The 22,233-nt window shown below is 31.1% G+C and overlaps 1 protein-coding gene across 2 annotated transcripts; it reads left to right on the top strand.

Annotated features, from left to right (window-relative positions):
- The first annotated feature begins 167 nt into the window (after positions 1-167).
- On the top strand, positions 168-22,188 carry LOC146531334 (testis-expressed protein 2). Of its 2 annotated transcripts, XM_085198146.1 has the most exons (21): positions 168-400; positions 665-1,099; positions 1,348-1,454; positions 1,859-2,000; positions 2,818-3,329; positions 4,704-4,791; positions 6,777-6,930; positions 10,161-10,370; positions 10,540-10,610; positions 11,676-11,863; positions 12,843-12,964; positions 13,167-13,323; positions 14,694-14,813; positions 15,267-15,366; positions 15,823-15,983; positions 16,193-16,382; positions 16,727-16,827; positions 16,973-17,094; positions 17,647-17,728; positions 18,098-18,237; positions 18,338-22,188. In XM_085198146.1, the coding sequence occupies exons 1-21, from the start codon at positions 382-384 to the stop codon at positions 18,525-18,527; spliced, it is 3,411 nt and encodes a 1,136-aa protein (XP_085054272.1). In that variant the 5' UTR covers positions 168-381; the 3' UTR covers positions 18,528-22,188. The 2 variants fall into 2 exon arrangements, with proteins under 2 accessions (XP_085054272.1, XP_085054271.1); XM_085198145.1 differs by lacking the exon at positions 15,267-15,366 and having other exon boundaries at positions 15,828-15,983.
- Positions 22,189-22,233: the final 45 nt, after the last annotated feature.

Raw genomic sequence — 22,233 nt, 5'->3', positions numbered from 1 at the left:
GCCGAGTACAGCAGGGTAGGCAGACGGAACCTAGCGTTAAGACACTTTGTTCCTTTCACTTTCTGCCAAATTTTCGAGTAATGAAAAGAACTACTGTATTTTTTTAATTAAATAATATGTAATTAAATCGTTTAGAGTTATCGAGAGTGTGTATATCCATGCACTATTGACAATGACACGAGTCAAGTCAGTGTCAAAATTTGCAATTTGCAATACGATTAATGATTAAACGATACGAACTGTTTCTCGTGTACCTAGTCTACACAATCTAGAAAAACATAAGGAAAATATATGTGTTAAAATATATATTTCTTATATAGTTGTGCTATAATATAATATATTTGAACGGAAATGTAACGTACATTTTATATTATCATAATTATGGAGGTTTCAGGTGCAGGTAAAACAATTGCATTTTTTTAAACATTTTAAAAATAATAGTAAATTGAGAAGTATGTTTATAAATTTGTATTCGTAAAATAACGTCGTAAATTTTAAGCGCAAATGAAATAAAACTAAGTCTATTTTTTTGTTTCTTTGACAACAAAAGATAATAACACAAACAATCACTTTGTAAAGTCATTCTTACGTAGAATTCCTATTAGATTTCTTTGTTTAAAATTTTCGTTGTTCGTCGGCATATAATTTGACAAAATAATTTTAGGGAAATCTCCAAACACATCACTTTCATTTAGATATAATGCAAATAATGAGGAGCTAGAGGAATTATTTCAAGAGTGTGATGATGATCCTCCAACTCCTCAACCTGAGCCACCAGCCACCAGAAGTGAAAGTGCTAGTCCTAAAAAGACTTCCTCTATTATAGATAAGTACTTTAAGTCTATTAGAAATGAAAAACCCATAGAAAAAGTAGATGATATAAAACAAGATGTTAAATCTGAGGAAAGTCGTACTCCCAGTGTACCCAAAGAGGTGACATCTTCTCCTATGAAAGATTATTTAAACCGTCTTGGAAAAAGAAGTACATCTGAAGTATTGCCTGAAGGTAAAGAATCGAATGAAACATGGAAAATATTTCATGACTTTAAATTCAAAATTGCTCAGGCTGTTGAAGATATGAAAACTCGATCAGTTGAAGGTTTATATTTTTTATAATATATTTTGTACAACATTTGTAAAGTATGTTTTTTTGTAAGTAGTGTGATAGCTTCTGATTGTAAAGTGTAAAGATTTTGATTGGTTGTGGGTTCTCTTCTACTCAGAGGAAAGAATTATTTCCATACTCTGCTCTGGTAAGACAAAGTGCAGTGTGCCAAATTTAGCCAAACTTTGAGTGAAGTGTAAAGCAAATTTTTTTTATTATATAGCATTTACTCTTGTTACTAGAAACAAAAGACAAAACATTACCACGGGAGAACTCTACATCAGACTCAGAAGAAAATTCAGCAATTAAAGATTCAGATCAGCACAGTATGGGTGACACTGACAACCAGGTGAGTGTTCAAAATACAAATCTGAGAGAGAGTATATGGGTATGCATACATTATTATATAAAAATATTATTTTAAAGTATTTAGAAGTGGTGGTTGTGGTTGTGATCCATACTTTGGGAATTAATTATTTTTATTTCTTTGCTTTGGTGTGGAATTTCAAGGTATAAGTAAGTTCAAAGTTAAGAAAATTGGGCAAAGTGGGAAAATGAGGAGTGAAATGTCTTAATATTGAGCTATCTCTGCCGAGCCTGCTATAAGCAGGAAAAATTTCATGTTGAAAATATTCCATATAGTCTTTAGAATTTCACAATAATTGACATTTCATAATAATTTCAACATAGTGACTACTTATCAACATATCATTGTTAATAGAATGTAATATAATACTTCAATATACTGACTAGGTGTCATCACTGGACAGCAGTATCCAGAATTTATCAGACTTGACTCAACCGCTAACAGCTAAGCCCACTGAGTTGGAATTAAATAAAGAGGCAAATGGTAAAAATAATTCGGATTCTAGTGATGATACACATAAAAATTTAGGTGAGTGTAGTTTTTTTTGTTTGTAGTATTGTATCTATCTATATTGTAAAGATGAAAAGTATATACAAACAGACAAAAAAAATAAAAATCGCTGTTGTGTAGATACATATATTTTGTTCTGTTATATTACTATGTTATCTTTCATGTTCTATTATATTACAATTTTATTATATTTATAGATTAGGTTATTTAATTAAACAATTATAGAATACTAAAAAGATCTGTCATATACTTACATACTAATACAACCATAATTTTACTTGAGATTATTCTTGTATTATAAAAGGTTTTTAATTTCATACACGCATGAGTGAATGACATTGAAAGAAGATATTATGTGTCGTCATTTTACATAACATATTATTATTTATAATAATTAACTTTACGTCACCTTGATAAGTTGCAAAACTAAGAGTCGTAAGCTTTTTATTATTCAATATCTGGTATTTACATACATAAGTCTTTGTTCTAAATAATGTTTATCGAGGCCAATCGTGCGGCAGGGGCATAAGCGTGTGATAGGTTGTGGACTCGATTCCCACTCAAATAAATGAAAAATCATGTCTTCGCTCTGGTAACCAGGTAAAGCGCGGCATTGAGTTTCGCAACTCAACTGCGTGTTGCCTCCAGAATTGGGTGGAAAGTTGAGAATGGAAATCTTAATAGAAGCGGTATCTTAGCACTGGGTTCCCTCTATCGACTCTGCCATGTGCGGGATACAGCATGAAGCTGAATTATCAATTTAAATAAACATACCCAAATTTTTTTCTATTAACACTAGTTAACATAAAGAATATATATTATTTTAATTTTTTAGCACACAGTGAATCTGATTTAACAAAGGAACTATTACAAGATAGCCTAGAAGTTGAGTCTGGTATAGAAGCACTAGAAGACACAATTGACTCCTTTGGAGGTGTCAGTCAGACCAATGAAAACGAAACTAAAAAACCTTTAGAACCCGGTGCCAATCAACCACCTCTCCAAATAAATCCATCAAATTTCGGCTCACCCCCAAGCAAAAGCAATTTGCATAAAGAAGAATCCGATAAGAAACCAAAATCTTATTTCTTGACATTTACAATGTACTTCCTAACAATTTTCCTACTCGTGAATTATTTATTATTTCCAAAATCAAATGCCTGGAACGGGTTTTTATTGGGTATATGGGTTTTCTATTTGGTGAGCAGTTTCAAAGAATGGGTTCTTGATACATATTTTACTGATGATACCAGGAGAGGGTTTTTCCAATTGAAAAAGAGCAATGCGGCTCCTTTCACTTATACTATACCATCTGTCAAAGAACACAGGCCACTCAAAAAATATGAGGTAAGTCTGGATAATACATTTATCTTGTTATTAAAATAAATTAATGGATTTTTTTTAATAATGAAATTAGCTTTTTTTATTCCCATTCTCATTGAATTTATTGGACAAACATGTTACGTTTTTTTTTATATTTCAATATTAGGAATTTACGTTACTGATCAAAAATTCGATAATAATTTTAGAAATTTATGATGCTAAACGCAGTGGCATAGCGTCTGACTGTAAACGCGATTGTTGTGAGTTCATTACAAACTCGGGGACATGCATTATTTTCATTTCTTCTCTGGTAAGTAAGACGTAAGACAAAACCCAGCGTTAAGATCATTCAATATGTAAAGTCTCGAAAATTATGATGGATGAATTGGATGTTTTACCTATATCCTAGTATATATACGGGATACAGCGTGAAAATATAAGATATAAATATTTTTTTTGTCTTTATCATATTTTCACTTGTATATAACGAAATAAAAATATATGTGACCTCAAAATATACATTTTATTTCAGTCCCAGATCAAACTTTACAAATGAAAAACTCGAATTAAACTAAAACAAGTCTTCCGCATAAAAAATATTCTATTTTGTTAATAATTAACAAAAACAGTCTACTACTCAAACACACTTTGGCCTACATTTTCCATGTTTAATTTTATAGAACGACCGACAGAATAATTATCTCGCAGCACCGTTTTATGAAGTGTAATTGTTGTAAAATATGTACAGAAATAGAATATTAAATACTATGCTTTAGTTACATTTGTAGGCAAAGTTGTTATATAGTTACTTAAATAGATTAGTTATAATTTTTTTAGCTTCACGCTCTATGCCCGTATGCACACAGCAGGGTAAGAAGGAGGCGGAACTCAACACCGCGCTTTGCCTCTGCACCAGAGCCATGAAATGAATATAAAATTATACATTTTCACAGTCTGCGCCACGACTGGCCTGAGTTAACTGTACATTTTAGTTTACAATTTTTTCTGCCTACAATTTAGCGTGAAATTGAAAAAAAGCAACCTGAATACCTAAATATGTTTAGACTAATATCTATATATAGATAGAAATATAGAAAATATATAGAAAAGAAGATATATAGAAAAATATAGATATTTTTCTATGAAATTAGTACAAAAATTAATAATATTTGTCACAAATGTATTTGTTTTAAAAAAAAAAATAAGTCCTGCTGAGTTTCTTGCGCCGGTTCTTCTCAGGTCTGAGGTACTAACTTTTGTGAACTGGTGGTAGATTATTCGACGTTCAAAAAATAAAGCTTGTAACTTTTTATTTTAAATAAAAATATTTGAATTTGAATGTAAAATATTGCACTATTTCTTGTGTAATATCGTGTTCAATATTTTTATTTGTTTTAGGGGTGGATTAATCATTATAGGTCTCCCGACTACGATCCCTCCACCTATCACATAAATAAAACTACGACATCTTTTATGAAATTGGAGGGTAAGTAATTTTTTTATGTTCTCATTTTTTTCATCTTCACTCGGTATCCATATAGCGAGATTGGTAGAGGGAACCTATTCTTAAGACATTCCGTTCGCCACCTTCCACCGAATTTTCAAGGCATTGCGTGTCGATTGGCGCTTTAACCTTGGTACCAGAGGAAGAAATGAAAATATTTATAAATAATAATTAAATAATAATTGAGGCCGTCGTGGCGCAGCAGCACATAGGTGTGACTGTAACGCGACGGTTGTGGGTTCGATCCCCACTCGAGGAAGTGGAATATTTATTTACGTTTATATTTCCCTTTCTTCCCTCTGGTGTCGAGGCAAAGCGAGGCGTTGAGTTCTGTCACTCAACACGAATCATCGACTTAATGCCTCCAGAATTCGGCAGAAAGTGGGGAACGGAGTGTCTTAACACTAGGTTTCCTAACCTGCTATGTGCGGGATACCGCGTGATTAAAAAAAAATCATTTCACCGAGTCGGGATCGAACACACAACCCTCGCGTTACAATCACATACTTGTGCCCCTAATTAAATATCTCTAATTTTCAATATAAATTGTTTTAACGTATTTCAAAAAGATATTGGTATAAAATAAAACTTGTATTTATCCTTTAATGTATTACGATTCACGTTCTATGAAAAAAAGTATTTTTATCACCTTTTAAATATTCTATGCATGTGCTTTAACCTGTTTTTTCTTTTCTTCTTTTCGGGGCATTTTTTTTGTCAGTATATTTCTAGGGTAGTCATCAGACTCTCCTGGGGAGGTACGGGCCACCCGGCTCCTCTTATTCCTACGTCCATGATCCATACCTATATTATAAATTCGAAAGTAACTCTGTCTGTCTGTCTGTCTGTCTGTCTGTCTGTCTTTTACGCAATCAGGGCCAAACCGCTAATTTAATTGTGATAAAATACTCATATAGAGATACTTGAGGGTCCCGGGATGAACATAGGATACTTTTTTTTCATATTTGTAATATTTTCGATATATACCAATAAACTAAAATAATTAATTTGACAAGCAATTTATTCCGCCATGTTAATAACAATCGTCGCTACGCGTTGCTAAGCAACGGCTTGCAAAGTTTGTTGTTTTAAGAAAACGTCACCCAAAGTGAGTTTGCTTAACGCGTACATGGCGCGCGCTTATATAGATTTGTATACATTAACAAAAATTAGATGATTTCTATAATTTGATATTTATCCTTATGAAAATAAATATAATAGTCACTTTTAGCATTTCATCTAGATGGAAATTATAGTTTAGTAGTACACTAGTCTTGATATATAATAATGATAAACATAGAATAATAATTGAAATTATATGAATTTAAAGTGCTATTAATAAAAATAAAAAATACAGTTGGCTTATTAATAATAAATTATTTGCACGTGTATACGATAAAATTATTTATTTTTAGTTCAGGTATGTTATTTCTTTATATGAGAAAAAACCCAATGAAAATAATAGAAAATAGTCTTAAGTAATCAGACTTGTAACAATCCTCTTTTACAAAGTGGAAATTTCATTTAAATTCCAATAAGCTCACTTAAGATGATCGCTGAAAGGAAGGCTTATGAGAACGTTTTATATAACTTTCATAAAGAGGGGGTTTCTGCTTCATACATATATTATGTTTCACTATGTAAAAATGTGTTTTATTATAGCAACACAATTTTAATAAATATTTACAGAAAATGAGTTTAATATTGAGTTTCATTATAATTTCTATTGAGGATGTAGATGAGTCCCTTAAGGCGCAGTGATTGCTTTCACTGTACGGTATATGGTTTTGGGTTCACTGGGGTATATGTTAAAAATATTTGTATTTATATGTTCTTTCCTAAAAAGGTAATAATGAACATATGAACTAACACAATCTTTTTTTCTTCTCTTCTCACTTTCGTATTTTTGGAGCCAGAACTAGTACCTAGTAATATACTATTTAAAGTATAATATAACATTTTCTCAGGTTGCAATTTACGTATATCATACACGAGAACAAAAATAGCTAAACGCGCTCTTTGGGACGAGAAAATCGAAAAAGTGACTTTCTATCAACACCGACTGTACAACCTTACCGGAGCGAAGATTGAATTGTTACCTAGGGGACTTGTGAAGAGACGGTAAGTTATATTTTACCCGTGGTTATAATATTAATATGTATAGTACTCTCAACGAGTTATGGTTGCCCTGAAGTTAGCTATAGATAGCTGAACAGATTTGATTTTAGGATTTTTTCTTACTTTTGTCTGGTTTTTTCTGAGCGTTTTATGCTCAGAAGTTTAGAAAGCATAACTACAGGTCGTCCCTGACTCATTGAATGTACAGTGTATGTATGTAAGCAGTACATTGAGGCAAATGTGGTGCAATAAGACCATGTCTGACTAAAACGATCGTTATAGGTTCGATATTTTTTTTTCGCTTTAACAAAGCAAACATGGTTCTGTTCTGCCACTCTACATGCAAATGTATCGTTATATTCAACATTAACCAGATTTAGAAAATTATATTTTCAATTGCAATATTTGTATAATTATATTATATTATTAAGTGTAATTAAAATCACGATACAGGGGTAGGGTAGGGTTAGCTATAAACGCGACAGGCTGTGGGTTCGATTCCCACTCGAGGAAATATTCATATTTTCATTTCATCGCTCTGATGTCGAAGGAAAGCCCGGCGTTGAGTTCTGCCACGCAATGCCTCCAGAATTCGGCGGAAAATCGGGTAACGGAGTGTTTTATCACTAAGCACCCTCTGTCTAAACTGCTGTGTGCGGGATACAGCGTGAAGCTAAAAAAATAATAAAACGGTTGTATAAACGGTATAATTAAAAGGCGTCAATAAATATAAGCATCAGTTACAACGTCAAACGAGGTCGGTAGTTAAGGGCTCTCCAAAGCTAGTCTCGAAGAGAGTAAAAATATCCATATTAAAATTAAGTACTGCAAGTCTTTGAGAGTGCTTTGCAAAGCTAAATTCAATGTGGAAATTGTTAAATTAATAGTTGTGGTTTGGTTTATAAATAAATATTTTTTTAAATAATATTATACAAATTTGTAATAATTATTTTAGATGTTTTCTTATCTATATATATAAAACCGAAAGGTCACTCACTCATCACGAAATCTCAGAAACTACATGTGCTAGGAATCTCAAAGTTTGCATAGGAGTTATTTACAGGACGTAGGTGCTCGCTAAGACGGGAATTTGTTTTTGTTTTTGGGGTCGAAAGTTTGTATGAAACTTCTTTACTACAAATGATAGGAGTCTCAAATTTTACATAGACGTCGCTAGGACGTAGTCATGGAGACAGAAATTAATAATAACATAGTTCACGCGGGTGAAACCGCGAGCGGGCCGCTAGTTTGTAATATTAGCTATTTATAAAACACACGTGATTTATAAATCACGTTTAAATATTTTTATTTTATTTTAAACTTCCGACGCAAAAAGGGGAGTGTATGTCTGTCTGTGGCACGGTAGCTCCTGAATTAATTACTGGTGTTCGAATAGCGTGAATACATTTTCCTACTATTATTTATAATAGAAATTTATAAAAAGTTAAAAAGATTATTATAATATGATATTCGATTCTATATACAGAATATACCTAATGATCATATAAATAGTGTAAGGCTTAAAATGTAACAAACTAATAATATAAATAACTATTAAAATTATAAGAAAATTATCAATCATTACTAAGTTATAATCTATTATAATAAAATAAGTTGACATTTCTAATAGGTTTATTTATTTCGCATGAGAAAGTTGTTGACCTTGAATATAAAACCTGCTTCATTCGCTGCTTAAGAACTGTTTATATTTATTTAATTTCTATTATAATATGTATATTTCAATATGTGTTCTTCAATCTTTGGTTTTAGTAACGAAAGCTTGTTCGAACGTCTTTGACTAAGTAGATGTTATTCTTGTTTTTGAATATTTATAAATAATCTATGGACTATATGGTCAATGCTAAGAAATTTGTTATTATATTTAATATATTTTTTATTTTTATAATATCTTTGACTGTGGATCATTGAACTTTGTTTATTCTTCCGTAATCAATTGCGCAATATAAGGTTAATGACATCGCAGTCTTCTATCGATTCCATCAATATTGATTTAAAACTTATTGATTTAGCTATTAAGGAAACATTTATCTATATATATATAAAATCGAAAGGTCACTCACTCATCACGAAATCTCAGAAACTACAAGTGCTAGGAATCTTACATTTTGCATAGGAGTTATTTATAGGACGTAGGTGCTCGCTAGACGGGAATTTGCAATATTCGACTTCTAAGGGGTTGTTTTTGGGGTTGAAAGTTTGTATGAAACTTCGTTACTACAAATGCTAGGAAAATATCAAATTTTGCATGGACGTCACTTATAGGATGTAGTTACTCATGGAGACAGAAATTAATAATAACGTAGTTCAGCGGGCGAAGCCGCGGGCGGGCCGCTAGTTTTGTAATAAATGGAAATGTTATTGTTGTAATTATATTGTACCAGCTTAAGAAAAAATGTTTTTAATTTGTATTTTCTTTATTAGGGATTTTCATTTATTTTCTTATATAATGCACTTAAAAAAATTATAGAATATTTGTATCGGAAATTATGTAAAGTAATTATTATTATTTTTAATAAATACTATATTATAATACTTATATATCCCTCACTTTCCAAAATAAACTTCGTTATCAATATTATTATCGGCGTTATATTTTAGATCGTTAAGTTATTGCACTTTATTATAAATCCAAATTGATCGATAAAGGGCTCACCTACAATCTGTCTGATAAGTGATAACAAAAAGAACCTGAAAATATATTTTTTTTGTCTAAAATACCTACCAATCTTATATGCTACTCATCTGTAAATTAGGTAGGTAATGTGGCGTATCTATCGACTTCTTTAATACAATATAAAAAGTTTAGTTTATTTCTTTTGATGTTATTATGTAACTTATTTTTGGTATACTTACTACTACTCTATGGTACATGAGTATATTTTGTTTGTTACACCAAATATACCAAAACATTAAATCAAATTTATAATTTCAATTGGATATAATTTTAACAATATATTTAATACAAAGTGCTATTAAAAACGAAGTCTTTAAATATATTTAAAATTTCCAAAATAAAATTCTAACCGTTAAGGCAGATTTGAAAATCTAACTCGAAATATTAACCTAATTTTGTCAAGTATATTTAAATATCAGTCAGTTAGAAAGAATCAAATTTTTGTATATCTATTTGCAAAGGTTAGCAAATGCTAAATAAGGTGTCTAGACAATTTGACCTAGAAACGTCGACCTAATATAATATATTTTACTTAAAGGCAATGGAGCAAGAAATATCCCATCTGCATAGTATTAAACGAAAAAGAAAAGATTCAAGTATTAGAAAAGGAAAACACTGCGAGCGAAAGGAAACTATCGGAATCCCTAGAAAAAAAAAGTAAGGAGCTGCCTATAGAAACTGAGAGTGCTGAGACTAATACAAGTCCGGAGAAAAAAAAGAAATTTGTATGGAGAAAACGTGAAAAGAGGTGAGTTTGATTATTTGGAAGATTTTTTTACATTTCTCTTTATAGTAGGTAATTTGTATTTTTGGTAGTAGGATTAGAAAAAAATATGTTCTTGTTTACAGTTTAATTTTTTAAATTAGACTAAAAAAACAATGCATTAAAAATATATGGAGCTTATGTTTTATTTCAGCGTCTCGCACAGTGAAACCGAAACTGGTAAAGAAGGATTGCGTCATAGAATTGTAAGGAAAATGCATAAAGGTATTTATAGATGACTTTTACGTTAAGTAAAACTTACTTTATATATTCTTTATTAGTGCTAATTCAACTAATGGTGCTTGATTGCTACTAGATTTTTTTTATATTATCCAAAACTAGAGAAAAAATTGAATTGTCATTGTGGGTTTCATTCCCCCCATTTATTTCTTCGCTCTGCCGTCGAGGTAATGAGCTGAGCGCGGTATTGAGCTCTGCCACTCAACACGTAGTGCCTCTAGAACACGGCGGAAAATGGGGGAATGGAGTGTCTCAACAGTGTGTTGTAGTAGGTTCTCTCTGCCTATCCTGAAAGCTGATTTTTTTTTTCATATATGTATGTGAGAATTTAAATCCGATAACGGTAGAAACAATAGATTTATAGTATAAATATATTATTATACTTGTTATGCTACTGTAGATAAATATTCGTAATAGTTTCTTAGTAATCGGGTTGATTGCGGTTGATTATTATCTTTAATAACAATGGCGATAATGAAATGTCATACTTTGCTTTTACTGAAGATAACTACTTGAGATACAAATAAAGTTTTTGTTTAAGTATCATAAGAAAATAATGAATGCTTATTTTTCAAAATGCGGTTTTAAGTTCACTTATTTTTTAAAGATCTATTAAATTCGATTTTTTATAGGGTAGTATTTAATTAAATAAATCAGCTTCATGCTGTATCCCGCACACAGCAGGGTAGGCAGAGGGTACCTAGTGTTAATTCCGTTCTCCACTTTCTGCCGAATTCTGAAGGCGTTGCGTCTTAAGTGGCGAAACTCAACGCCGCTCTTTGCCTCGACACCAAAGCGAAGAAAAATTGAAACGTGAATAAATATTTCTTCTCCTCGAGTGGGGATCGAACCGACAACCGTCACGTCACGTCACTTGTTCACACCTTATGCTGTTGCACCAGAAAGGCCTCAGAATTAAATGAATATTTTCTTTTATATTAAAACAATATTAATAATTGTTTGCGATTATTTAAACTTATTAATAAATAGGATTTTGTTGATAACAAACTTATTAAATTTTAATATAAATAAAGAATGAATAATACATAGACAAGAAAGCAGACAGCGCATCAACAAGTACAGACCAAGAAAATCAAGGGCAGGCTGACAAAAACACACAATTGGAGGACTCCTTTGATACAGACACGGATTTGTCTAAAGCGACGAGCGCCAAAGACGAAGACGACGAACTCGACGAAAGCGAGCTGACCAGGCTAAAAGAGTTTTTAGAGGAAACTGTAAGTTAATATACGTTTGTGTATGTGTGTTTTTTTTTTATATTTTTAATGAATGGATTATTATTTCTTAATATTTTCATTTTTTCGCTCTGATACTAAGGCAAAAAGTTAGGCGTTGAGGTCCACTACTCTAATTCTTAGGCCCATATCTTAACAATAAATTGAGAACAAGCTATATTATAAAGAAAATGTGTTTCACGCTGTATCCCGCATATCTTTACAATTGCGTGTTTTTATTCATAGATTCTACATGCCGCCATAATTAAAAAACAAACTTTTTTGTAAAATGCCATTGTTGTTTTCAATGTGCGACATATTAAAAGCAGGAAACGTAGTAATATAATCTATCTATCTATTTGGTTTTGACTGGCCAAATATAACGTCTTACTTCGTATTCAAGGCCAAATTTAGAAAATATTTGCATAGATTTTTATAGTGGTAATCTATGATACGACTGCCTATGCATAAACTCATCTAGGTTTTGCGTCACAAGCGCAACTGCGTTGTTTTTAATTTTTTATGAATAAATAAAGTTTTACAATATTCGCATTTTTCTCGCAAAATAAAATGAAATGTGTGATATTTTTGTTATTGATTTTATTTAAACATATTTTATTTTATTATTCTACATCCCTAAGAGAAGACTAAAATTGTAAACACGTGTAGAGCGGAGTGACACTCATTATCAAGCATTGTCACTACGCTGTCTTGTACTACGTACCCTGCGAATAGTAGGGTAGGCAGAGGGAACTTGGGAACCTAGTGTTAAGACCCTTTATGCCGAATTCTTGACGCATAGTCTATTGAGTGGCGGAACTCAACGCTGCGCTTTGCCTCATTATCAGAGCGAGGAGATGAAAATATTCAATATGTCATTCCCCCAAATGACAACGAATACACAACCATCGCGTTTACAGTTAGACGTTTATGCCTTAGCGGCGGGACAATCTTATTTACTTATATTTATATTTATTTATAGGAACTAGAGGCGGGTACAGACGGAACGGCGGAGAGCGAATGGAGTGTACACGTGAAGCAGTCAACCGATAAACATTCTTATCTGTTTTTATTTGCGCGCACCGGAAGAGACAAACACGAATGGTTTGTTTTGTATATTATTTTCTTTTTTAGCTTTTAACCCAATTTTCTTGTCTTTTTACACGATAACAAATTCCCCGAGTGGGAATCTAACCCATAGCCATCGCTTCTACAGTCGCAATCAACTGTGTAAATTAAAGAAAAATATAAATAACATTTTCAAAGGTGCTCTTCCGAAAGTTAACGAAACAAATTCATTTCACAGGTATCGTCGTTTCATGGTAGCTATATCAGAAGCGAGGTCAGCTGAAAGTTCTAATGCAGAAGAGAAGTCAACTAGTGATAATGTGCAAGAGAGTAAAGATGGCATCGAAATGGCTGTTTACAAATTATCGGAAAAGGAAACTGTTGCTTTTGGAAAGGTACTTTTTTATATGTTTACATGGTATAAAACATAGTCGCTTATAATCGATTGATCGTTTAGATCTATCTACACAAGGGGTTATGCCTTCAGAATGTGGTGGGAAGTGGGAAACACAAGTGTATTAATGGAAAAAGAGCGTCTTAACACTAGGTTCCTAGGTTTTCTCTGCCTAGTAGCCTATGTAAGGGATACAGAATCGATTAATAAAAAATAACTTATTTTTTAGTGAAGGTTAGTAATTATTAGAAATAAACTGTAATAGATATTTTCCAATTTTTTTTCATATAAACAACAAATTATATTACTAAAGTGAATGATCTAACCACTTGCCACGCTAATAATTGCTTTAATTTGGTATATTATAAATTAGTAAAAGTTTAATATAGAAGTCTTTCTTCTAACATCCATACCTATATTATAAATTCGAAAGTAACTCTGTCTGTCTGTCTGTCTGTCTGTCTTTTACGCAATCAAGGCCAAACCGCTAATTTATTTGTGATAAAATACTCATATAGAGATATTTGAGGGTCCCGGGATGAACATAGGATACTTTTTTTCTCATATTTGTAATATTTTCGTTATATACCAATATATTAAAATAATTAATTTGACAAGGAATTTATTCCGCCATGTTAATAACAATCGTCGCTACGCGTTGCTAAGCAACGGCTTGCAAAGTTTGCTGTTTTAAGAAAACGTCACCCAAAGTGAGTTTGCTTAATGCATACATGGCGCGCGCAGATATAGATTTGTATACATTAACAAAAATTATGAAATGAAAATAAATATAATAGTCACTTTTAGCATTTCATCTTGATGGAAATTATAGTTTACTGTATAACATTCTAATAAATAATTAAGATGTGACTGATTCCAAATGACCTAGCCTACGGGCGGCATAGTATGAGTATGACCGACGCGAACGGGCAGATGACTTTGATGATTTTGTAAATTTTTATAGATTTTCGAATTACTATTATTTTTTATGTAATTATTTGCTGCTTATAATTAATTTATCTCAGTTCGGTTATCTATACCGATGTTATACACTTAAAATATCGTAATTTTAATCATTTGAGATTTTATTTAATATTGTTCGCAAAAATTAATAATTATTTAATTTAGAAAAATGTTTAGTACGCGCGCACAGCAAACTTTAGGTTTTTTTTTTCTAATATTAAGAATTTCCTTTAGTTACTTTTACTTCTTTTGTTTGTTCATTTCGGTTACTCTACTATATTATTTTTTCTAATAATAAATCTCCACTTATTATTATTTTTTAACTTATTTAAATTATTAAGGCTTATATTTTCGCGGGCGTAGCCGCGTCTGGGCCCACTAGTCTATATATAAATATCTATGTTTCAGAGCAAACAAAGCGAGCTATCAGTGGAAAGCGCGGCAATGTCGTCTCCTTCACACCCAATGCCTCTTAGCTTTGAACAGTACGAAAAATCCTTCTGGCCCTATATTAATAAAATTATACAGGTATTTATATGAATAAATAATTAAAGAAAGATTATTTGTAAGAATAAACTCAATTTATTATAAAAAATATCATACAATGTAGATACAGTTTTAATGTGCGTTTGTCGAGTTGTCAGTAGGAGGAAGTGACTTTATTATTAGCGGCAAAAAAGACATTAAACTATTATAATATTTTTGTAAATATCTTAAAACTTTTACTCTACTACTCAGTATTTTAAGAATGTTTATATAACCATATGAATTAATTCGGTGGTAAATGGGGAACAGAGTGTCTTAACACTAGGTGTCCTCTGCCTGTCGTGCTGTGTGCGGGATACAGGTGAAGCTGAAAAATAAAAAAATAAAAATTAGCCACTTATCCCACCTCAGTTCGAGCGTAATACTTAAACATTTTATATTATAGTAAATTTAAATTTAACTATATAATTGGGAATAATAATACAAAAATGACAGAGTCACCAAATGGTACCTAAACATAAAATGGACATCGGCCTCATGTGTCAGTTAGAGCCCACGCCCCGTGAACGCGTCAAGAACAAAAAGAAGAAGAAAGATGTTCGATATATTACATGTTTTATTTTATAGTAGTATTGACATTAAAGAAAAACGTTGTTCTTGACTTTATGACAGTTTATAGAGTTTGAGAGAGATGTAATGGAAGCCAGTGTCACAGTTTGTCTAAATAGAAATATAAAAAAACAGCCTCAAAACCTAATATTATTCAATTTTGTGATGTCAATATTACTGTTTTTTTTTATTATTTTGTAGATGTAGTTACGCAAATCTTACTGAAATTGATTAGTATTTAAGAAGGTGTGTGAAACTGTAAACCTCTTTTAGAAATTTTTAGATATATAAAAAAATTGTATTTTATGTGTAGTGCAGATTCTCTAATTCATGGTAGTGTACATTTGGAAGTTAGATAGATATATTAATATAAAGGAAAAGAAATTGCCAATGTCAGTGAAGTCAGTCATATTAGTAATGTCAGTAACGTTAGTCCTATCACGTCAGTCGCAGAGCGCGTCCCCGTGCGAGTGCCGCGCGCTGCCGGCGGAGGTGGCGTGGGCCAACACGCTAGTCGCGCGCCTCATGTACGACGTGACGCGCGACCCGCACATGGTGGCGCGTGTGCAGAACCGCATACAGCGCAAACTCAACACGCTCAAGGTTAGTCATTGGTTGTGCTCATTAAAAATACTTATACGACGTTTCAACCACTTTATACCACAACCACAGTAGTCTATCGTCACCAGCAGACACTAGATACAACCCGTTACCCTGGGCGAATGCAAAGTGTGAAACAGTTTCATTTAAAATGTGTAATAATCGCGAAAATCTTATTATATACCTTCATTAATATATAAATCACACTGCAGCTCCCATCCTTCATGTCGCCGCTCGTAATCACATCACTACGTCTGGCGGGCGCGTGTCCCCTCCTCAGCGCGCTGGAGGCGGGCGCGGCGGACTCGCGCGGCGCGTGGCTGCACGCCCGCCTGCGCTACGACGGCGGCGCCACCATCACTATACTCACGCAGATTAATCTGTTGAAGCTGAAGGAGAAGAGTGAGTTTTGTTTTTGTTTTAGTTAGGAGTGTAAGCGTCGTGGATGTGGGTTGGAATCAGAAAAAATAATTATTGCTCACCCTCTAAAAGATATTACGTGGCGTAGAGTTCTGTCATTCATGTCTTGTATTGAAGCTGAAAAAGAAAACTATCTTTACTTCTTATGTGAGATGAAACATGAATCTGGTGAAAACATTGAAAGAGAAAAATGTACCAAATAAAATAATGTGTCTAATTGAGTAATGGACTCTTGTCAAATTTCAAATTGAACGAAATAATAGTAATTAGTAATTACAAAGTTATTTACTTTATATTTAGTTTAATATAATATTTAAATTTTGCAGACGTTACTTTGGAAGATCACATGTTCGCAAGTAGTGAAAATATCGTAGAGAGCGAAGTCAATATTCAAAATCGGCAAGGCTGTATATCTCCAGAACTAAAAGTAAATCTATAAGTTGCTTATTGTAATATTTTTTAATTAATTTTGAATTTATGACATATGTAAGTCCCATTTTTTTTAATTTTATTTAGAATAAGTGTAATAAGTGTAATAATTGTAATTTATTATTTTATTTTCACTAAAATAGAAAAAGAAACCAGCAATATACGATTCAGACGTAGAAGACTCTGCGGAGTCCAGCAGCGACGACGAGAGTCCGCCCGTACAGCCCATAGACAGTGCTGAGTGTCTGCCTGTCAATGAATCTACGTAATATTATTAGTATTATTTAATAATTATACCTATTTTTTTATTACCTATATTTTTTCATCTTCACTCTGTGTCCCCATATAACAGGCTAGGCAGAGAGAAATTAGTGATAAGAGATTCCGTTGACCTACGCATTGCACAATTTTCAAGGTATTGCGTGTTGAACAGCCGAACTCCAATGTCTTAAATTCATGCGGAAAGTGGAAAGTGATGTGTCATAACATATCGGGAAAAGCGTCAATAACATTGTCATAAGCAATATTTTTTGCTATTTTGATTCTTTAGTCTACACACCTGCGTAGATGTATGATAACGTATGCATGAGGATTAAATATAACATGCGTGGATGAGAAAACACAATGAAAACAAACATTTGTAAATATGCTACATAGTTATTTGAAAAAAAATGTTAGTGGTTTCTAAATGTCAAACTGTCTTACAATCGTATTTTTAATTATTAAAAAAAACAGTTTATATGTAATGAAAAATGTTACTTCGAAATAGTATTTTACATTTTAATTAATACTTCAATATTAACTTATATTTTTACAGAATGTCTACCGGCGAGGTGTCTTCTAAGAAGAAATTTTTGAGGATGGTCGATAAAATAGCAACCAACAAATATTTTCAAACGGTAAGATAATGGCTATTAATTACAAACAATTTCAAGTTATTGTCGATATGGTAACCTGAAGAGAACATCTTGCGGCGTTGAATTCCGCCACTCATTAAGATATTTTTCGAATTTGGACAGAAAGTGAAAAATTTACTGTCTTAACATTAGGTTATCTCTGATATATACAAAATAAAGTTTTAATGTACACACATACATACATACAAGGGAGGGATCATCTCTCTCACAACATGACATACATGGGCGGAAATTAAAAACATGTTCTAGAACCCTCCATTTTTTTTCACACTTCAATTAATCACTTCTCATCACTTCCGTTAATTAAATAAAACACTTATCAGTTGTTCTCATAAAAAATATTATTTCCAGGTAACAGACTACAAATACGTAAAGCGAGCAATGGAAGGTCTCTCTAATACTGATATAAAGCTGCAGTTAGAGGTTCACGGTCTTGAAGGACAGCTGGCCATTAACTTACCACCCCCGCCCCATGATAGATTATGGATCGGGTAATTACCTTTTTTATTATTATTTTATTATATTAGTCATTTTTAAAAAAAATACTGCTGTAAATTGCTGTTATATAATTATTTAACAATCCCATTTCAGATTTTCAACCAACCCGCAATTAGTACTAAAAGCGCGCCCCGCAGTCGGCGCCCGTACGCTTCGCTTCGCCCATATATCGAACTGGATAGAGCAGAAACTTACTAAGGAATTCGAGAAGATTCTAGTTTTACCAAATATGGAGGATATTATTATTGATGTATTGACACCTACGCCTGTTGAATTTGAGTAAAAGTCAAATTAGTATTGCATTTTTCTACTAAATCTCATTCTTACTTACTAATGTATAGTATGTTAGAGTGGGATAGATATATTTTAATTTACATTTATTGTATCCAACTGGATTGAACAAACTTACTAAGGAATTCGAGAAAGTTTTAGTTTCACCCAATATGGACTTTAACAATTATAGTCTCAAAAGTATTCTAAGTATATTTGTCGTGTTAGGATGAAATATAATAAAAAGGTATCGAAATATAGTAAATGTTATGACTGTAGGTTCGATAGTACAGTTGAAGAGCTGTGGCCGCATTAAGGGCGCTAATTTAAGTAAGCTGTAGATGGCCGCGCAGATTTGACTTTAGATTTTTTCTTTACTTTTAATTATTTTCGTCCTGAGTGAACAATACACACTCAGAAGCCTAACGACGCCACGACTTGTCGACCCTACTATACGAATACAATTTGAATAATAATAACTAATATTTTGTACACATATGTCATTGTTATATGTATCACTGTGACATAGTAATTACAAAGAATTCGGCGGAAAGTGGGGTATGGAAGTGTCTTAATGGAAACGGAGTATTTTGACACAAGATTCCCAGGTTCCGTCTGCCTCGGTAGGTAGCACGGTTGCTATATGCGGTGCGTAGCAAACAAAAAGTTTGTGTATATTTCATGTATATATATGAAAAATTGTTAATACAATTATAAAGGTACAATATTTCATGTATTAAAGACTTTCGATATAATATAAGAATTATGAAGGAAGCGGTTTATAAATGTGAGTAAATTTTGTGTGATTGATTCAAGATACTGGTGATTAGCATTTATTTTTGAAGTTACTATTTGATGTATTTTTATTTATTTATTATAATAATTAATAATTATTATGTATATTTAGAAAAATTGATATAAGGCTTCTTTTCGCTTTTAAATACAACAAAACATTAAACCTGTCTAACAAAAAACAATAAAAAGCTCAAAAGACTTATTGAGAAATACATATAAATGTAAATATTTGTAAATGATGTATAAATTTATACACATATATATATAGTAGGGTTGATAAGCCGTGGCCGCTCTGAAGTTGGCTATAACGGCTACGCAGATTTGGTTTAAGGATTATTTTCGTTCAGTGTGAACAATGCGCGAAAGTTCCGAAAAGTAACTGCACTGCCGCTTCGACTCGTCGACCGTACTGTATGTTAATTAATATTTGTGATTTCTGAAGTTTAAATTATTTCTCTTTACTACAATAATAATACAAAATTTATTTACATAATAAAATAGTAATAGAGATAGTATATTTAAATCATATTTTATTTATTTAAAATTATTTCTGTTACATTTGCTGTGAGAAAATTGTGTATTAGTTGTGTTTAATGATTGAGGGTTGGAAATTGTATTATTTTGTTTCTTTTTATTATAGTTATTTATCTATTTATTATGTTTGAATATTAGTCGTAGTGTAATATATCTACACAGTAAGATCACTACAAAATAACTTTAAACGTAAAAAAATATTTTATTTAAATGGTATTTAACCGTAGTTTGCATTGATTCTTATTCACTATAGATACATTTTCCCCTTTTCTTACAAATAAGATCCGTACAAAACTCTTTCTCAGAGCTTCCTAGAAATAAAAGTTTGACAATAATTCCCAAAATATAATAAACTTATAAAAACTAAGCAAATATGTTGATAATGTTTCAAGAAGTGAAATTTATTTAACTTTTAAACTGTACCTACTGTTGATGACTTATTATATGCAGTGAATCCTATTGATGTATAAATATTTAAGCTTCACTGCCTAAAACGTTGAATATTTCTGATGTTTTAAAATGTTTTTTGTATGTCACTGCCAAATTTTCAGCTTCTAAATGTTTATATCACTTGTCCTTATTCTGGGAATTGGTTTTATAAACGTTATACTTATTATATATTTTTAACTATTTTCAAAATTTAAGAACAACCACAAAACAAAATATAGAAAATACCTTTTTGAAATTTCTATTTTTCGTTGAGATTAATGTTATAACTATAAATAATTTTCGATATGGATAAAAATACTGTAGATCGATTTTAATGTCAATAGATTAATGCCGTCACTATATTTTGAATTAAATAAATGATATAATATTAAATAAGTTACATATTGTTCATAATTATCTTGCCGTTTATATCTATGTCTATGATTATATTATATGCTTGAACTTTTTGTAAAAAAAAAACATCGCACAACAAAACAAAATTCTTTTTAGTCAATAATTTTTAAACTGTGGTGGTGTGGTGTGGATTGAAAGTTTTTTTTAATACGTAAATAATTAGTAAGGTCTGCGTCTAAGCTTTTCCCGCTTTACTAAGAATCGATTGTTTATTATGACTTTTTTTAAAATTACAATTAAAAATCGGCGCTATAAAATAAAAGGCTGAATGATCTTGCTCATGCTCGTTTGTACGAAATTGATTTAAAAATATAAAAAGGCGTTAACAGAGTTCGCGCGTTTTTTTATTTTACATATAAACTTATTAAGAAATACTTCTTGTTAGTCGAATGAAATGCTACGTCGTTGATATTTTTACAAATTTTGTATTTGTAATATATCTGTTTTCTATAAAATATTTTTGGTGTAAATTGTAAGTCATTGTATTTTTATATATTCTAAAAGTTTTTTGTTATTGCTTTTTAGTTTTATAATTATAACATAATATTAAAAGTAACAAATTTGTATTTTGGTAAAGAAAATCTTAAAGAGATATAAATAAAAGTATTTAAAATTACTAAAAATATGTATTTCACATATCACTTATTAAAATAAAAGACAAATTAATAATTTTTATTAAATATTTGAATGGATTTTTTATATTTTTCGCATTAGTTTCTTTTTAAATGTCACATAATAAGATAATGCTTTACTTAAACAAAATAATTTAATATATGAAAAAATTGCAGAAACAAAACTTAGTTTATATAATAATGATGTCGTAAGAATATTTTATGTTCCTTATTTACTTTTAATTTATATATTATTAGTATGACCATATATTTTTAGTAAAGAATCTTTATATTGGTCGTCGTGTGGATTGTCTTATTCCTACTTTAAAAAAGTTTTTATATATAATTCTATCATCACCACATTATATAATATTTTAAGCGACACTTTTAAAATATTGTATACTAAAAAAGAATATGTTAAGATATTTTCTTATAAGAAGTGACAATTAAAAATTGCACTATGTAATAGCTATCGGCCCTACGACTGGCCTCTACGTTGGCTTGTAATAAAATAATAAAGAAATTTTAATAAAACATGAAATATTAATGAGCATATTATTGTAAAAGAATATCTAAAATTTATTCAAGAGGGCCAAAGCCAATCTAAAATGGCAGTTACCCTAAAGAAAGTATTAATTTATATTTTGTAAACTTTTTCTTATTCTTACTATGTAGCTATAGTTTACAAAATTAATAATATTCCTTTAGCTTTCGTATTTTTTTTATTTTATTATTTTTTATTTTACCAAAAAAGTAATATGTATATAGTTTGTTATAAAATTATAAAGTGTTTATGTGATACTATGTATAGTTAAGAGTTAAACCGTGCCGAGTAGTTTTTCTATGTGGTATCAGTTGTGATTTTGTCAATAAATAAATTGCTATATTTAATAGTCTTTTTTTTTTAATTTAAATAGAATTTTGATAAGAAGCTTT

The sequence above is a fragment of the Heliconius melpomene genome, chromosome 15 (genome assembly GCF_056956725.1).
Source record: "Heliconius melpomene rosina isolate 202511_hmr_F chromosome 15, ASM5695672v1, whole genome shotgun sequence".
Lineage (NCBI taxonomy): Eukaryota > Metazoa > Arthropoda > Insecta > Lepidoptera > Nymphalidae > Heliconius > Heliconius melpomene.
The sequence above is the reverse complement of the archived record's forward strand: the minus strand, read 5'-3'. Positions and strand labels throughout refer to the sequence as shown.